Consider the following 19,451-nt stretch of genomic DNA (forward strand, 5'->3'; position numbering starts at 1 on the left):
ATCTTCATCTCTATCATAGTTTATCTTTAGCGTTTATTTATCAAAGACAATCGTATGCTTAATCGTATAGTCTAGAGATATGATGCATGAAGTAACCCACTGAGAGGTGTGCATTGTGCGAGTATAGTGAGTTAATTCTCTTTGCTTGGTGAAAGGCTGTAGCAACACCTGTCTATGGGATGTTGCATTGCTTGTCTATAAGTCCAATAACCGCATCTAACTGCCTGAGAAGGTAAGAGATGGAACGCAATAAAGCAAAGTTCGCATTGTTCCTAGAGATAGGCACAATCTTATGCTCGATGCAACAATCCACTATAGAGATATAGTCATGTGGCTGACCACCAAGAGGTGTGCGACGCGTTAGTGCAATGAGCTGGGATTACTCGGCCGATTTAAGATAATAAACATTACTATGCGTTAATGGTTGTTGCGTCTCTACTTATTCTCATTGCAAGTCTTCTATTGCTCAATCTGTTTAGTTAGGAGTATGAATAGTCTGTACATCTATTAAACTTCTTTTTATTTTTCTTTTCATCTCCTCAAACGCATTGCTTCTCAAGAATTATTGAGTGACAAGTCCTTGTGTTCGACCTTGGATTACCCGAGAAACTTGTGTAAGAAAACTTGTGATAGGAACGCGTGGTCATTGCTTACTAGATTAGCGCATCTTCATTCCGACGCATGACCTCAGATGCATGGGCGCAAACGCATGAGCCATGTCTAACGCATGAATTCATGTACAGCCCCATTCATCCTTAATAAATAAAATAAAACAAAGTCGTTCCTAAAAAATTATCAACAATATACTTATGTGAGTAGTAGCACCAGAATCTACCCACCAAGTATCTGTAGGTACAAAAGCTAAATTAATTTAGAACAAACCAAAGTAAGAAAATTACCCTTCTTTACACATCGTTTGGCATACTTGGGACAATCTTTCTTGAAATGACCTTTCTTTTTGCAGAAAAAAAGGATTTTTAGTAGCCTGTTTCTTGCTCTTATTCTACTGAGATGTCCCTCTGCAGTACCCGTAGATTTCCTTTTCTTCTTATCACGAGAATCAATTGCCAAATGAGTACTTTCTATCCTTTCTCTCTTAATCTTATCTTCTTCCTGCACACATTGTGAGATAAGCTCATTAATACTCCATTTATTCTTCTGAGTATTATAGCTTATCTTAAACTGAGTGAATTGTGCAAGAAGAGAGATAAGTACTAGAATATGAGTAAATTTTTACTTATCTCAATACCAAGTGTCTTTAATTTACCTGCGGATTGGAAATTTCCATAATGTACTCCCTTATGTTTCCATTGCCTTATATCTTTTATAAGTTAAAGAAGTCAAAAGGCTACTTGCTTCCCCTTTTTTATTTTTTTTAACAAAATATTTCTCAATTTGAGCAAGGAACTTATTGGCATTTTCACTTTTCGTGGCTCCTGAATGGAGTGTTTAATGATCATCAAACACATGCGGTTTAACCGTTTTCACTTCTCTATTTTAGCGTATTTGGTTGTTCCTCAGTAGAAGTAGGTTTATCGGTCCTTAATGCAAGGTCCAAATCCATACACCCGAGAAGTATCTCTAAACTTTCCTTCCAAATTTTGAAGTTCAATCCATTCAACTTAGAGATTGAACTCATATTTCCAGATATTTGAGTAAGACCAACTGCCACAATAAACAACAAAACATATACTCACAATTAAAATATAAATAAAATAATTTCACATATGTGGTGGGCTCCCTTAACAAGATACCTAACACAACTCTGATGTTCAACCTTTGGGCAAAAACACCCGCTGTAAATGGTACTCTCAATGTAGTAATCAAAGTACTGACAATAAACTCTATCAAAAAATAGCCTTTCTTTGGACCGACTATTTGTCACATGAGCAATCCTTATAATTGTCACATACACATTACCACATACATACCGTAATTTGGCCAAATAATTATTTTCTTTGGGCCGATAATTATCCACTTAAATTCATGAATATGCACATCTTTTATTTCATAATTAAATTAATCTAAATAACAAAGGCTATTTTGGTAACATATAATTTTGACCAATTCAATCTAAATATAAGACACAATAATATAATAATATTATTATACAAAAATAATGGGAAAAGAACACCAAATAGTCTTAGACCAAAATTCACTTAATAATTGCATACACATAATACAATTAACGCAATATAAACATGTGAATATCACCAAATATCATTGATCAAATTTAAATTTAAATTAACCAAAATATCAATCAAATTTAAATTTAATCTACAACATGATCAATTAATTTTGAATCCACAACATAATCAATTAATGTTGAATCCACAACATGATTAATCAAATTTAACTTAAATCTACAAATGATTAATCAAAATTAAACCAGATTCGTAATATAATTAATTTAATTTAATCTTGATTCATCAATCAAATTTTAAATTCAAATTCACAAACTTAATTTAAAAAACTAAATTTAAATTCAATTATTAAGATCATGAACCACCAATAAGATCACACAAACAACAAAAATTCAATTGCCAATTGACCGATTTGATGCTCCAATCGACGTCCAGTTTCTTAGCTTGCCAACCATCAATGATGAAGCCTTGCTTCCACCACCGATGAAAGAAACTTGCTGCCATGAAAAGAATTTTGGCACTTGCCGACGATGACAAGAATATGCACACTCTATGCATATTATTTATTTATTATTTATTTTTTTAATTCTTTTAATCACAATATGTGTTCATTCTAACTATTAATAAAAAATTAAAAAAAAAAAAACAAATTTGTGTTCATGCTTACTATTAATCACACTAGATTACTAAAAGAACAAAAAAAAAATTATGAACAAAATCTAAACAATGGTAACGATTCAATTTTTGGGCTTCACTTTTAGGCTGTGTTCATGCCACAACAAAAAGAATCTTTGAATTCTTTAACCAAAACTAAAATTGAATCACAATACCAATGAAAAACGAATAAAACCAACAATCCAACATAAAATTTATGCTCTAATACCACTTGTTAGCATATACTTTAAATCTTTATTAAATATATATAAGAAACAAGAAAGGCGAAAACTATGTAGCTTGTTTTCGCCTTTCTTGTTTCTTTTTTCTTGCTTCCATGGCAGGAATTGAAACTCAAGATCCTTCATCCTCTAATTTTCAAGGGGCATTCGGGGCAAGGGTTATTATCAAAATATAATAACCACCTCTTGCTACAGTAAAAACTATTTCAAAACATCCAATTAATTACGGTCAACATTATTTTAAAACCCCATTTGCTACAGTTTTTACTATTTTACAGTATTTACTACAGTTTTTACTATTTTACATTCATCATTTTTTTTATTATTTGCTACAGTGTTTACTATTTCCTTCTCAAACTAAAATAGTTTACACCTCAAACACATACTATTATAACCCAAACTAAAATAATCTACACCCCAAACACAAATTATCATAACCCAACTATAATAACCTAGGACTATAATAACTAACTGATTGCTCGAAACACCTCCTAAGTCTCTTCCAGTATCGCAAATTTGCTACCTACTAATCGGACCATTCTTGAACAATACTCAAATTCATATGGTCTCCGCTGTTCCAATAACACTAATATTTTTTACGTCTTTAATCTTGTGATAGAAACCAACTACATTGCATGGAGTCAAGTGATGATCATGTTCGGATTGATGCCCTAAATCTCATAGGGTTCTATAGTTTGTAAACCTTGTATGAACAAACATGTCTATGTTTAATAATATTTGATATTATATTCACTTGGTCTATGAAATATATGATATTTCAGTTGCATTAACCACAAGCTAATAAACTAACATCCAAGGTTATCGTTGTAACTTAACCATGTATGTGGAGACATACAGGTGGATCATGTTTAGAGGATAAGGTACCCAGCCTTATCCTAGTGATACTACGAGTATGGCTCGCTTTGTAGATGTTACAAATGTTGTAAGGTACTACAAATGATTTGATCCTAATCATTCATGTATTAGACATGCGAGCGGGGATATTCTATACAAAGAAATCTGTATAAGACCGGACCACGAAATGTTTAGTCTCGTTATATAACACCGTTTATAATAGAGACTTTCATTTCACTAGGATGACCATAGGTAACATGACCTTAATCCTAAGTGAGTTGTGAACTCCTGCCTATGAGGGCGATCCTTTGATTTGTATGGGTGAGATTGGCCAGATCACCGACTCAACAAGCCTACCATGGGTATTCGTCTAATTAGGGAGCTGGGAACTCAGCTATACAAGATGAAATTCACTCTTTCCCCAAAATAGGGGTAAGTAGATAAATTGTTCCCTTAAAGGTTGATTCCAGGTCTTGAACAATGTGGTGTCACACTCTCTCCTAGCCCGAGATGGGTTTAATCATAGTGGGACTATGATCTATTGTTCATTAGAGAGATCAGTGGTACTTAAAGAGTTAGAGGTAACTATTGGGGCAAAACGGTAATTTGGCCAAACTGTACTTACGAGCAATTTGTGAAAGATCATTATACTATTGATTGGTTATATCCAATGGACACAGAAATATACCTGCAGTATTGATTGGTTATATCCAATGGACATAGAAATATATCTGTAGTGCGAAGAGTACAACTGTCGGTCTCTAGTGGAGTACCCGACAGTTAACGGATGGTGGATAATGTGATTAAAGAGTTTAATTAATTATTCATGTACCGTTGGAGCTTCAAGCTACAAGTCCGTAAGGTCCATTTGATAGCTCAAAAAGATTATATATGATATAATTAAATTGATTCAATTATATATGATATAATTGACATAATGTATTTGATACATTATAGGTTAATTGAAAGAATAAATATTTGAATGTGATTCAAATATATTTTCTATGAGTAAGATTTATAGTTGAAATTTAATATAAATATGATTTATATTAAATGCCATAAAATAGAGAAAAAGAATTATAGTTTATATTGTATGTAATGCAATATTAAAACTATAGGTTATAAATATAATATGGTAAGTTGGTTATCATATTTATTTATATTATTAATTATTTGATAATTATCCATTTTTTCTCTCTAACCATCTTAGTGGGAAGTTAAGTGGTTTTGTGGCTATGGGGATAAATAAAATGTGATTTTATTTTTTCCATAATTAATGTTACACAATTTGTGATTGGATATACGATTTATATAGAGAGCCTATACGATAGTCTCATCGCCTAAATGATTGAAGTAACTTTGCTATGCGATAACTTGTTCTTCCTCAATCGTCTTCCTCCTCTAAACTCCAAACTCCTTCCTAACCAAAATAACCAGAGTCCACCACTCCTGGGTTCTCACATCTAGAATACCAAAGTCACCAAGTAGTAGTGTCCTTCACTATTAGTTCGAGTGTTTAGTTGTTGTTTGTTCAAGGAGAGTTCATTGCTATTCGAGGAGTTCGAGTTAGTTCGAGTTAGTTCGAGGGATTTATATGAAGAAGAGTTCTTCAAAGGTATAATCTTTAACCCCTTTTTGTTATTTGAAAGCATGTCGTAATTTTATTAAGAATGCATAATCTATACTGTTTACGGTAAACGTTTGGTTTCAATCGAAATGGAATTTGAACGATTTGCTTTTGCTCATAGATTTTCTGTAGAACGAGTTCCTTCAGAGCAGTGGTCTCATTGTCAAGAACAAGATTAGATTCGTTAATGGCGATATTTCATGTCCTATTGGAGAATTATTGAGTTCTTGGATTATCGTAACGATGTTGTTACAGTTTGGATTCTTAACTCACTTTCCAAAGAAATTCTCTTTCTAAAGAAATCTGGTTGGATCTTCAAGAAAGCCATCGACGTGAATGAACCTAAGGTTTTTTTTTCCAAAGGGAATACCAACATAAACCCACAGCAGAAAGTATTAGAACAGCTTTGAATTTATTTAAATAAAAATACATAGGCTAAACAAAACATACCTGGAACTATTATGGAGATAGTACCTTTTTCCTTCTATACTAAATTTACTCCAAATTTTATTCATATGAAACTTTGAATACCATTCTAGGAATAGATATATGAGAAAGAGTAGAGAGGTGATTGGTTCATTTTTTCTCTCATATGGTTGTCATCTTGGGTGTACATATACTCTTTTGCAGTTCATCTAGTTGTTCAATTATTGTTTGATGTGGATAGATTTTTTCTTTTTTTTTTTTACTATTAAGCCACGTTTACTAAACTTTAATAAAAATTTATATATTCGTAATAAAATTTTATTGATGGATCAATTGTAATGAACATAGATCGCAAACTTATTGGATTGACTTCAATCGCATTTACTTAAAATTATAAATTTTGACAAATTTATTGTTATCATTACCTCTACCTGTAACTATAATGACAATAGTAAAAATGTCAAAAATTTATAATTTTTCCGTTGTAATAGTAACAATATGGCAGTCTAACGGTAACGATGAGACGTAATTTTCAAGTGTAATCGAATTGAATACTATTTATTAATACATTACTTCATTACAAATTTGGATGTGGGGTAGAGTGCAAAATAATCAAATGAACCCACTTTGTTTATTCCATTGATCTATTATGTTTTAAGTAGGGATAGGACGTGGTCTTATTGAAACTTTTTACTCTTAGATAAATGGACTAAAAGAAGGGTGCATCAGGCACGTGCACACCAAGTATTGATGTTTGTCAAATGTTACGTAAGAGAGAAATTTGAGCCAGCATCTCATCAATCTTCTCCTCTCGTTTTCTCCTCAAAATCTCACTCATTTCTCTTACTTTCATCCTCAAGTCTTCTCTGGTTTTCTCAACCACTACGTCTTTGATGAGCTTTGCCACTTCTTGTCTTTGAATTTTGCCGTCGGGATCTCTCTTGGTCTCCACCCCGACCCCTGCTTCTTTCACAACTCCGGCATTAAAGGGTTGGTCTCCAGTTATCGGAACCCCAATTATGGGTACTCCAGACACGATGCTCTCCAACACAGAGTTCCATCCACAATGGCTCACAAATCCCCCTATGTTCCCATGCTTCAGTATCTTTCCCTGTGGAACCCATCCTTTCACTACCATCGCCCTTTCTCCAGCCCTCTCCACAAATTCCCTTCTCTTTTGTTCTTCATCTCCTTTTTGATTATTAATCCTTTCCACCCATATGAAATTCGCCTCACTCTCCTCTAATCCTTTCCCTATTTCCTCCTTTTCTTCTTCCGACGCGTAACTTTCACTTCCGAGTGACACCAGAACCGTCGACAGAGCTTCCTTTTTGTCCAGCCAATTCTTGATCCTCCAATAATCTTCATCTTCCTGATCCTCCTCATTCGGTTCGTACACCAAGGGCCCTACTGGGATTACTTTCTTCTTCAACAGAAGGGAGAGATAATCCATATGTTCCCCATCCACTTCCCTGAAGCTATTCGTTAGAATTACATCACAAGAAGCATTGAAGCAATAGAAAAAGGCTTCTCTGACACTGCGGCTGTGTTCTGAAGCGGCGGCAGGGTTTAACTTGGCTTTCCAATGCTTGTGAAGAACAAAATCGGAGACTGGGTATTTAGAATCGGGGTAGTGAATGGAGTGAAATGCATGAGAAATGAGGGAAACTCCAGAGGTGTTGAAGTTGATGGCGGGGATATTGAGAGAGGAAGCTAAGCGAGGAGCCCAAGGCTGGAAATAGTCATAAATGAGGAGATGCGGAGAAAGTGTTTGTAAAATTGCCTCAAAGCGTGGGGCAGCCGCAGCGAAAGCTTGGTGGAGAGTGGGCGTAAGGTGAGGAGGGAGGGCGTTGGTTGTGTAAAGATTAGGAGGAAATTCAGGAGAAGACGGGAGATGAAGCTCCACAAATTCGATGTAAGAAGAAGAAGAAGAAGGAATTAGCTTTGGTTTAATGGATTCAAGATTAACAGGGGTTGAACAGAAGTAGATGTGAAATTTGTTGTTCCTACACCTAGTTAGAGCTTTGGCCAGCTCCAAGTAAGGAGAGAGATGGCCATAGCCAAGCCATGGAAACATCAAAATAGTTGTGGGGTTGAGGGTGTTGCTTCCAGCTTGTTGGGCTTCCATGGCGATGCAAATTATAGGCTGAGAGTTTGGAATGACATAGCTTTGTATTTTGTAGTGGAGACCAGAGAGGAGTGGGTTGATTATCACGTGCATAACGTGGTGGTAGGTCATACATGGATGAGATTTTAAATATTGACTTTGAAATTTGAAGTTGGAGTTTTGATTGGAAAAAAACAAAAAAAAAACTTGGGCTTGTTAGAATTTGAGAAGGACAATTTCAGATAACTTCACTGTATTTCTTCTATATCAATAGAGGGCAATCAAGCCTATTTTATACAGATTTTTCCAAATTAGGGTTCAGAAGAATAATTGAATAAAGAAATGATTTAAAGTTGTATATCACACATGGCTCAATTAGAGCATGAGGGAACAAAACAATGAATAGATTTGTTGACGAGAATCATAACAGATTTGATCCATTTGTCATCTTTCGTGCGTGACTTTTCTTTGTGATGTGGTAATCTTGATCTAATGTGTCTTCTTTGACCTATCCTCGTCGACGCTTGCTCTAACATCCCCCTCAACTTGTGGGGAGGTCAACCACTCCAAGTTTGGACAGTATGCAGAAATATTGTGACTGTATCAACGGTTTCATTAGGCAATCTACTAGTTGATCGGAGGATGGAACATACCTAATTTCCAACTTGCCTTTGAGTATTTGATCACGCACGAAGTACACATCAATTTCAATGTGCTTGGTTCTAGCATGAAAGATGGGATTGGTTGCAAGGGCTTGAGCACTAACATTATCACACCAGATGACAAGTTTTTGAATAGTTTGCAGCTAAATCTCAGCTAGGAGTTGTTGAAGCCAAATTATTTCGGATGAAGTATGTGCAAGGGCATGATACTCAAACTCCGTGCTGGATCAAGCGACTACTCTCTGATTTTTTTGGACCATGAAACAAGGTTATTTCCCACAAATACACAGTAAATAGCTATTGATTTCCTATCATCAATGTTCGACGCCCAGTCAACATCCGAGTAGACTGAGATGTAAAGATACTGGTTGGGTTGGAAAAGTAATCCATAATGTCTTGTGCCACTGACATATCTGAGTACACGTTTGGCCACTTGCCAATTAATATCGGTTGGGGCCATAAAAAACTGACTGAAATGATTTACGATGTAAGCAATGTCCAGTCTCATATGGATTAAGTATTGAAGAGCACCAATGGTGCTTCTATACATATATGGTTTAGACAAAAGAACTCCATCAGATGAAGCCCTTTAGCTACCAATTTGGCTTTATGCCTTTGGATTGTCCCATCTGGATTCACTTGGTGCTTCTATACAGATTGAATCTTAATAGAATTTTTATGAATTGATCTGACAAATTAGTTTATCGAAATTCTTGTTTGCAAAATCGTCATAGCCTATGCATATATTGATTGATTTAGTTGCGCAAATTAGGATCGCATGCATGAAGTCCAGACTTTTTCTGACCAAACTCATGTATGCCCTAATTTAATCTTTTCAAATAAATAATGCTATAAGATGTGGCTTTTCCGGCTTATAGCATGTCTCAACAATTGAACCCTTTCATAATGAAATTCAATTTTAACTTGTATGTCACTAAGGAGGAAGAGTTGTAAATTGAATTGGGCTAATTTGGTTTACTATCGAATTTGGCTAATTGGGCTGTTAGATTTTCTAATAGGTTGACAGGTTGACAGGTTCAATGCAATTAATTGGTACCTAATGAAAGAAATTACATAGGATTATCTCTCTTTCTCTAGAAATTAGATAGATTCCTATTCTACATTACATTTACCCTTTTATTTTAATTTCACACGTTTTATCTCTTCCACACTAGAACCCCCTATTTACCGCTCTAGTTAGGAAATTAACTTAACAAAACAAATCACACTTCCCTGCGGATCGACTCGGACTTACCACTATTGCTATGTTTTAATAGTAATTGGAATAGTTCGGTATTTACAAATTTTCTTTTATTTCGTAGTCCTTTTCGGGAATTAAACGACACCGTAAGAGGCTCGAACAAAAATCGCGTTGTTGCTAAGGAAGCCATTAATATTTCGTTAGTTAAATTTCTAGTTAGAGTACTCTTTTGCTTTTGATTTGTTTTCCTTTTTTATGTCAGTATTCTAAGCATGGACAGATATCATCAACAAGGATGGGGACAATCGAGTGGAGCATCTCGACTTAGTGACGAGGTTTGTGACCTTCGAAGTCAACTTGCTAAGTTAACTTCTTTGGTTAGTCAATTGGTTGCAGGTAACCAGCAGCAGGTGAAAGCATGTAGGATTGATCACCCTAAGCAAGTATGCCCAAGTTTGCAATGGAGCCCTATGCCACAAGATTACTCCATGGGAGGGTATCATAGTTATATGGATGACGATTTCCATCGGCCTAGATGGGAGGAGCCCTATGGCTATGGAAACCTAGGATGGAACCAGTGCCACTATGATCCATACCCTGCCACATCCGACATATCGATGCATGCTCACACCGTCGACTCAGGTATGCCACTAGAAGATGTGATTAGACAACTTGCTATTAACAATCTTGTTTTTAAGAAGGAGATCTGCAACTTCCAAGAGAGCTTTAGTTTTCAAACTAAGGTTGGGACTGATCTTCAAAGTTTGAGAGACTCAGTCATTCAATCTTCTATTCAGTTGAGAGAGGATGTGAATCCCTGTTACACACATCTTATGACAATACCAAGGTGTGCAGTGATGAGGTAACCTATGTCGACATCGAGGATGAGTTGGAAGATAGCATGTCATATCTAGAGCCAGTTTGTGAGGACTATTGAGAATCTGACCCTACACCCGTCAATTTCCAGGTGATGGAGTTAAAGGTTGAGAAACCTTGCCCTATTCCAGCCTCTGGTATATCATACATTTTTTAGTCTTGTTAGTCTTGTTCTTATTGTTCTCAAAATTCTGTTGAGTCTTTTCTTTATTTTGACTCTTTTGGGTCACTTGAGTCTTTTGATTCTTTCTTTTTACCTTTTTTGTCTAATATGAAAAATACCAAATTCGATCTGTCTGGTTTTCTTCAAAATATGAAGAGTTTTATAGTCTTACCGGGCTATATCGACTCATCCAAGAAGGGACCAGAGAAATACAAGAATTTCTTTGTGCCTTTATAGGAGACAAGTCACGTTGAGCAATCGATATTAAAAATTTTCCCTTCTTTGAGGGAACCGGATGATAAAATTTACTGCTTTCTTTATTTGTTTTCTAGATTAGCTTTCTTTTTGTTTTTTTTTTTTTTTTTTTTTTTTTTTTTTTTTTTTTTGTAGGGATGACCTAGAAGAGGAGAGCATTTTTTGTAAGCGAGCCTACTACTACCACCACCATCCCGTGCGCGACAATATTTCAGGGGTGGTTTTCTGTTCCCTTGAACTTTTTTTTTAGTTATATTTGAGATACATTGGGGACAATGTATTACTTTAATTTGAGGGTGGGGTACCCTGTTGGGTAGTTTCTATTTTTAGTTTGGGGTCCTTGAGCATTGTGCTTGGACTATGCTTTGTGTGCTGTGATTGCCTTGTTAGCTCGGACTACTACTACCACCACCATCTCGTTTTCTCGGACTATGCTTTATGATACACTCTTCCTATAATAAACTTTGCATGAAATAGCGTTAGGAAAGCATGATCATGATTTTAGCCCAAGTTTAAAAAAAATTCTTATCTCTCATGCATCTTTAAGTCATTGTTTTGCGAAATTAAAATATTCCGTGCTTAGAATTGGGTTATCTGGCTTATATTTTGTTGTCACCCCGAAATATCCACCTTTGACTTAGTAGTAACCATACTTGTTGTAGAGAAAAACTAGACAAAGTAGATAAAATAGGACCTACTGTGAATAAAAACAAAGAGGCAAAAAAAGAAAGAAAAGAAAGAAAAGAAAATTTGTTGCTTGAAAAAAAAAATCAAAAAACAAAGAGGCATTAGTCGACGTGCCTGCAAAAAAATAGTGTGTGTGTGCATGGATAGAGATGAAAAGAGCTATCTCCACTATGTCTAGTTAGGGCCCATGAGAAAAGAGTGATAGGTTCTTGACGGTGGGGTGCGAAAGCTAGCCCTCTAGGTAAAATAAATTATTTTTATGTTTTTTGTGTGTGTGTTTAAGCACCCTTGTTCTAGTGTTACCCTCTTTTTGCAAGTTTGGTATGTCCGAGGCTGATAACCGAGCCAGTGTAGGGGAAAAACGAGATGAGGACCTTTTAAAACTTTTCTGAGTCGTGCAAGCTTAACTAGCAAAACTCTAGGCTCACCCATGCATGAATAGATTAAAAACCATTCTTAAACTTGTGCTTCACTGATTGATCATAATTGATTTTCTTTATTAATTACAAATTTTATTCTAACTGATTGTTGATACTGGAGTAACAACCTTGAAAATTAAGCTAGCATATCTTCAATTATCTTATATTTTATTTGATTGTGTGCTCTCTACCTTGCTCGGGGTGAGCAAGAATCAAGTGGGGGTGTTTGATAGCTCCCAAAAAGAGCTATTATTCTTAGCTTATTTTAGGCTTGGTAAAGGATTTTATGTGTTTATTGTGTTATTTTGTAGGTACCGAGCAATCAAGAGGTAAAACCAAGCAATCAAGAGGTAGAATTGGCAATTTGGTGAAGAACGAGGTTAATTTGAAGCAATTTAGAAGTGGTTTGAGCATCCGAGCTTCAAATGAGTCAAAAAGACCAAAATGTCCCTACTTCAGCATCGCAACGCTCACCTTATATGAAGCTCGACACTCGCCTGATATTGAAAGGTAGTAGCTTGATGTGTAGGGGAGTGTTGCAACGCTCGAGTTGGTATCAACGCCATCGTTGTAACGTTTCCCTGATGCTAATGGCTTTATTTTCCGAGCGTTGCGATGTTACGATGATTTTTATAAATACCTCTCTTTGTCTTTAGGTCAATATATGTTGAATTTTGGGGCCGAATTTGATGGAGGCCAAAGTTAACCTTCATTCTTTTTATTTTTTTCTCAGAATTTAGTGTCTTTAGGTTAGTTTTTCTTATTGTTTTGGGTTGTAATTGATGGATCAGATGTGTATCTTGGATTTGTATATGAATTAAGAGGTAACTCCTATCTAATTCCTTTGAGCAAGAGCCATATGTTTAATCTCTTGAAGGATTTCTAGTTAATTTAACTGAATTGTTGTGAACTTTTTAGGTGGATTTGATTGAATCTTAATGAAACTTTTATGAATTGATCTGACAAATTAGTTTATCAAAATTCTTATTTGCAAAATCGTCATGATTTAGTTGCGCAAATTAGGATCGCATGTGTGAAGTCCAGACTTTTTCTGACCAAACTCATGTATACCCTGATTTAATCTTTCCAAATAAATCATGCTATATGATATAGCTTTTCTAGCTTGTAGCATGCCTCAACAATTGAACTCTTTCATAATGTAATTCAATTTTAACTTGTATGTCGCTAAGAAGGAAGAGTTGTAGATTGAATTGGGACTAATTTAGTTTAATATCAAATTTGGCTAATTGGGCTGTTAGATTTTCTAATAGGTTGAGGGATTGACAGGTTCAATACAATTAATTGGTACCTAATAAAAGAAATTACATAGGATTCTCTCTCTTTCTTTATAAATTAGATAGATTCCTCTTTTAGATTACATTTACCCTTTTATTTTAATTTCGTACATTTTATCTCTTCCACACCAAAACCCCCCATTCATCACTCTAGTTAGAAAATTAACTGAACAGAACAAATCATAAATCGCACTTCCCTATGGATCAACTCGGACTTACCACTGTTGCTATATTTCAGTAGTAATAGGAGTAGTTCAATATCTACAAATTTTCTTTTGATTCATAGTCCTTTTTTGGAATTAAACGACACCGTAAGAGCCTCAAATAGCTTTAAGCACATGTGTTAGGCAATCCCAAATTATGAAATGACGTAAACTAGCTTTACGACCATTCCATTACTCCAAAGGTGTACTTGTAACACTTTTGTATAGAACGTAGTTCAATATATACGCTGCAGTTTCTACTGCATAACCCCAAAACGAGTTAGGTAAGGAAGCGTAACTCATCTTAGACCGAACCATGTCCAACATGGTTCGATTTCTCCTTTCTAATACACCATTCTGTTGAGGTGTACCAGGTGCTGAGAGTTGGGATACAATTCCATGATCTATCAAATAGTTCTGAAATGTTAGATCCAAAAACTCTCCACCTCGATTAGATCCAAAAGTCTTAATTAGTCTATTTAATGCATTTTCAACTTTGGCCTTGAATTCTTTGAACTTTTCAAAAGATTCAGACTTGTGTTGCATTAAATAAACATACCCATATCTTGAATAATCATTAGTAAAGGTGATGAAATATTCAAAACCTCCCCTTGCTTTGACATTCATCGAACCACAGAGGTCTGAATGTACTAACTCTAGAGATTCTTTGGCCCTGTGACCTTTTCTAGTAAAAGATCTTTTAGTCATTTTACCTTCAAGACATGACTCGCACACAGGTAAAGAATTTTCTTTTAACTCGCTTAGAAGTTCATTCTTCACCAATCTCTCAATCCTATTAAGATTGATGTGTCCTAATCTGAGGTGCCAAAGTTAGACATCTTCTTTAGGAGAAATTTTAAGTTTTTTATGTTGAGTTACTGTAGTTTTAAATAGTGTTATGAAGGGCTTTAGTTGCTAACAGTCTTAGCACATAAAGGTTGTTTTCCAATTTAGCAGAACAAATATCAATGCCATTTTTCGAAATAAACGCTTTATTTACATGGAAGTTGATACAATAAGATTGTTCAAGTAAACACTTTACAGAAATTAGGTTTCTTTTTAAACCAGAAACTACATACACATTTTCTAGTAAAATGAATCTATTCTGTAAAGTTAACTGGAGACCTCTCACTACCACAGCTGAGACGACGTGCCCAGTTCCAACCCTTATCATCATCTCACCAGCTTCTAGTTGCCGCCAGGAACTAATTCCCTAAAATTAAAAACAAACTTGGTCAATAGTACCAAAATCCATAATCCAAGCAGAATCATCATTCTCAACTAAACAGGTTTCCAAAACAAGTAAATCATATTTACTTTGCTCGACCTTCTTCTTTTCTGCCAAATACTTGGAACAGTTCCTCTTCCAATGTCCCTCCTGGTTGCAATGGAAATAGATTCCCTTTACAACCTTGGCTTTCTTGCACTTTTGGGCAACAACTGGTGGGTTAGCTTTCCCCTTTCCACCTTTCTTCTGCTTCCACTTTTTGGTGCCGGAGGAAAAAGATACAGGCTTTGTTCCAGAGGTTGAAGCTCTGTGAAACTTTTTAAAGGATGAAACAATATTTGTTAGGCCCTTTTGTTCCTTGTTTTTCATCAAAGACTGGAAGGTTTGTAGCTCGTTGAGCAAGGTAGTTATGTTGTAGTCAATCCTATTCAAAACAGTATTACTAAGGAAGTGTAGAAAAATTTCAAGTAAAGATTCAAAATGAAGTTAACCTGGCTAGCTTCATCGATGACGGACCCATTCATCTCCGCCACATTGAAGTGGACCATCATGTTGAGAACATGTTCTCGAACAAATGCACCTTCTTGCATACGGGCATTGAAGATATGTTTGAGAGGGTCATGCTTAAGCTATGCAAACGGTTATCCGAACATTCCCCTCAGGGACTCTATGATCTCACGGGCCGTGAGCATAGGCTCATACTTTTTGGTCAAGACTTCGAAAAGACTTGCCAAGATATATGCTCAGGCCTTTTTGTTTGCCCGTGTCCAACGCTTGTATGCTTCTCGAACATTTCGAGTAGCATTAAGAGTTAGAATTGGAGAACAATCCTCCATGAGGACAAAATAAAGTCATCAACGATAAGTAATGTTGATTGTGTTTTTAGCATTAAGAGTTGGAATTGGAGGACAATCCTCCATGAGGACAAAATGAAGTCATCAACAATAAGTATTATGTTGATTGTGTTTTTCCATAAAGTGTAATTTGTGTTTGTTATTTTGTTTGTGGCGAGTAGATTTAAGGTAGCGAAAGTCATATTGAAATAAATTTGCTGAAATATACAAATTATTTATATTAATCTATTTACAATAAACCATTAAGACAACCAATCAGTTTTAGCAAAATAGTCTAATGTATCATAAGTTACATCTATTTTGCAATGATGTTTCAGTGAGGCAGGATAAAAGTCACTGTAGGGTGATCAAGTGCCCCTTTACTGAAATGAGACATTTTCAACCAATAGACAGAACAATACCTTGTTACTGTAACTATCAATCACCATTGTTCGGTCCAATATTTTTTAAACTCGCTTAACAATTCTTGTAAGTGTAACCCCTCATTTTAGGTCCTAGAGTTCCGCCCCAATGAGCCAACCGTAGGGAAAAACCAATTGGGACATGAAACTAAAGCAACCTTATCCATTTCTGGAGGTTCAATAAAGCGTCATGCAAAATATGTCATCCTTTAGGGGACACCCATGGTGCCACGAGGCCATGCATGAAACTTTACTTCAAACTAATAAAAGAGACCGAGGGATTTGTTGTCATACGTCTCACTCCCACTTACTATAAACACTCTCTCCATTAACCTTGATATTGATCTATACAAATGTCACCCATAGAGGGACACCCATGGTGCCTCGAGGCTGAGTATAGATCTCATAATGTGAACTTCATGGAAAATGAAGCATCATATATCCCATCTTCTTCCCACTAAGCGTTTTGCCTAGGGTTAATTAACTTAGAAAATTCGGCTACTGATTTTATCAAAGTGATGGTTTAATTTGCCCAAAAACAACACCTGCCTTTAGATAGTTTAAACAATTTTGATTAAGGCCCATTAAACTCTTTAACAAACTTTAATCAAACTTGCATGCTTGTAACAAATCTATTTAATTCACCTTTCCAGTAAGTTTCCAGGTAGTGGTGTTACATTTCCGTCAACTTAAATACTCCAGCTTAGACAAAACTAAGCTTAATCAAAAGGTCCCTTATCGAAACATTTGTTACAATATTTAATCTTTTAATTAAGATCAATTTATCCTATTAAACCAATTAAAAGATTAAACTTAAATTTCTAATCTCATTAGAAAAGTGATCTTAGGTTTATGTGAATCATGTTTTAAAACAAATGATTATTAACCTAAGGTTTGCATGCAACTCTTAATTATTTATTTTAATTTCTAATTTCATTTTGTTATAACAATTATAAAAAGAAAAAAATTAAAACCATACATTGCATGTTGTGACATACTTTAGTAAATTATAACATTTATAAACTAACCTAATGTAATTTCATGCTTCATACAATTTCATTTCATTACTAACATATATAACATTTATATAATAAAGTAATGAAACATACAATAGCATACATCTATACATATATTTAACCAAATATTATAACATTTATAATATAAATGACGCATGGATATGCTATAAATGCATACATGCATATATTATAACTTTTATACTATATGATGGATGGGCATGCTATATCAATTAAATCATGCATATACATATATTATAACACTTATAATATAAATGATGCATGAAATTAAATGCATAACCTATGGTGGGATTTTATTTTATATGATATATAAAAAGGAATAAAACATACATCACGTGTATATTAAAATAAAAGTTAATGGACCGAGATTGGGCACCTATTAAACAAAATAAAAACTAACTATTACAAAATAATAGCCATCCAGTTCGAAATAGGTGAATCGGGCCTTGAACCACTCGAACCAGACCAAGAATCGATCCAGATGAACCCAAACAACTCGAATAGGAGAACCCACAAATTGAACTAGACTAACAGACCTCGAACCATGCGCGAACCGGAGCAGAACCACATGTCCTAGCGTCACGACGCTACGAAAAATTTCTTCGTCCACTGCATCGTAACATTGCGACATTACTGTACAATCTCACCTATATAGTTTTGAACTACTTCGAAACTCCACCGTTTTTCGCCTCGAAATCTCCAGAAACCAGTCGGGAACAACCATGAACGACTCAACATATGAAATTACAGACTCTAAACAAAAATATGCCCCAAAACATGGGCCTTTACATAACCAAATTTACAATAGAAAGCTATAAATGAACACCATTCATGCGTCATAGAGATATGACAAATGGTTGGTTGCCAAGAGGTGTGCAATGAACGAATGTTATGAGCCTAGATTACCGTTGAAGCTAAACTTAGGAACTAGGCATAGACTTCCCCTCAAACCATACTTCTCCATACTTTTTTTTACACACATTAAAGCTACTGTCTCTCTAAGTTTTCTCAAAATTAAACTCGAAGTGTTCATTGCCTGTTTAGATGATTTCATCGCATAGTTTCTTTAATCGCATGGTTTTTTACTTTACTACAATTACTTTAATCCTTGTCGCGTACATGTCACTTTCCAAAAATTCATAGCTACAAATCCCTGAGTTCGACCTTGGTTCACACCGAGAAACTTGTAATTTGTTTATACTTGGCAAACTATAAGAACTTGTGATCAGTGCATGATTAATTACAACTTGGCGCACGGTTAGTTCAGTGCATAGTAATTCTATCACAGATTATGTTAACCGCATTGAACACAACAGAGCACGACCTTAAGATATTGGTTTTGAATACATAAATGAAGGAATAATGCATTGAAAGTCCATTTGGATGCATAGTAAGTGTGTATTGGATGCATAGTTGAAATTTGGTTAAGTGTTGAACAACACATAAGTAGGTTCAACTCGCCAAGGTGAGTAAGTCCATAGAAGGACCATGTTGGACACCTGGAAGGGTATTTTGGATGCCTAAAAGATTATTTGTACACTATCTTAGACACGTGAGGAGTACAAACAAAACATAAAATGATTACTTTGAAAAAAGTTGCACCAGACAACCTAAGAAAGACTAGGCTATAGGAATAAGAAACTAGGTTATGAGAATAAGAAACTAGGTTTTGATAATGAGAAACTACGCTATAAAAAACAAGTAAAGAAATTATTCTATGAGAAGGAGACAATAACCAAAAGAAGGATAAATAGGAGCAAGTTGGACGCATGGTGTGGACCAGGCATCCAAACATAATAAGGGGATGCATTGAGACCAAGTTACTTAGGGAGCAAGGCCAAGTTAACAGCTAGAAAGGGCATGTGGCGAACTTGGAAAAAGTCGACTAAGTCAAAGTAGGAGGTGGCCACATATGGAGCAAGAAGAAGCCATGAAAAGATTTGGTGATGACACCTCAAAGGGGGATGTTGTGCTAGGTTATGTATGTTGAAGACATGTAGACATGCATGCAAGTAGAAGATGTCAAACAAAGAGATGAGGTGAAAAGGCTATGAATACTCAAGGGAAGTTCATTTCACCTCATAGTTTCGTGACCTCTTAAAAGAAACTCAAAAGAGA

The 19,451-nt window shown here is 35.3% G+C and overlaps 1 protein-coding gene across 1 annotated transcript; it reads right to left on the minus strand.

The window, feature by feature from the left end:
• Positions 1 to 6,477: 6,477 nt before the first annotated feature.
• On the minus strand, positions 6,478 to 8,336 carry LOC120088563 (UDP-glucosyltransferase 29-like). The gene has a single exon (XM_039045956.1). The coding sequence runs from the start codon at positions 8,185 to 8,187 to the stop codon at positions 6,706 to 6,708; it is 1,482 nt and encodes a 493-aa protein (XP_038901884.1). The 5' UTR covers positions 8,188 to 8,336; the 3' UTR covers positions 6,478 to 6,705.
• Positions 8,337 to 19,451: the final 11,115 nt, after the last annotated feature.

Source organism: Benincasa hispida, chromosome 10, assembly GCF_009727055.1.
Source record: "Benincasa hispida cultivar B227 chromosome 10, ASM972705v1, whole genome shotgun sequence".
Classification (NCBI taxonomy): domain Eukaryota; kingdom Viridiplantae; phylum Streptophyta; class Magnoliopsida; order Cucurbitales; family Cucurbitaceae; genus Benincasa; species Benincasa hispida.

Excerpts from the sequence above, each read along its gene's own strand:
- LOC120088563 (XM_039045956.1), bottom strand. The coding sequence starts at position 8,187 with ATGACCTACCACCACGTTATGCACGTGATAATCAACCCACTCCTCTCT.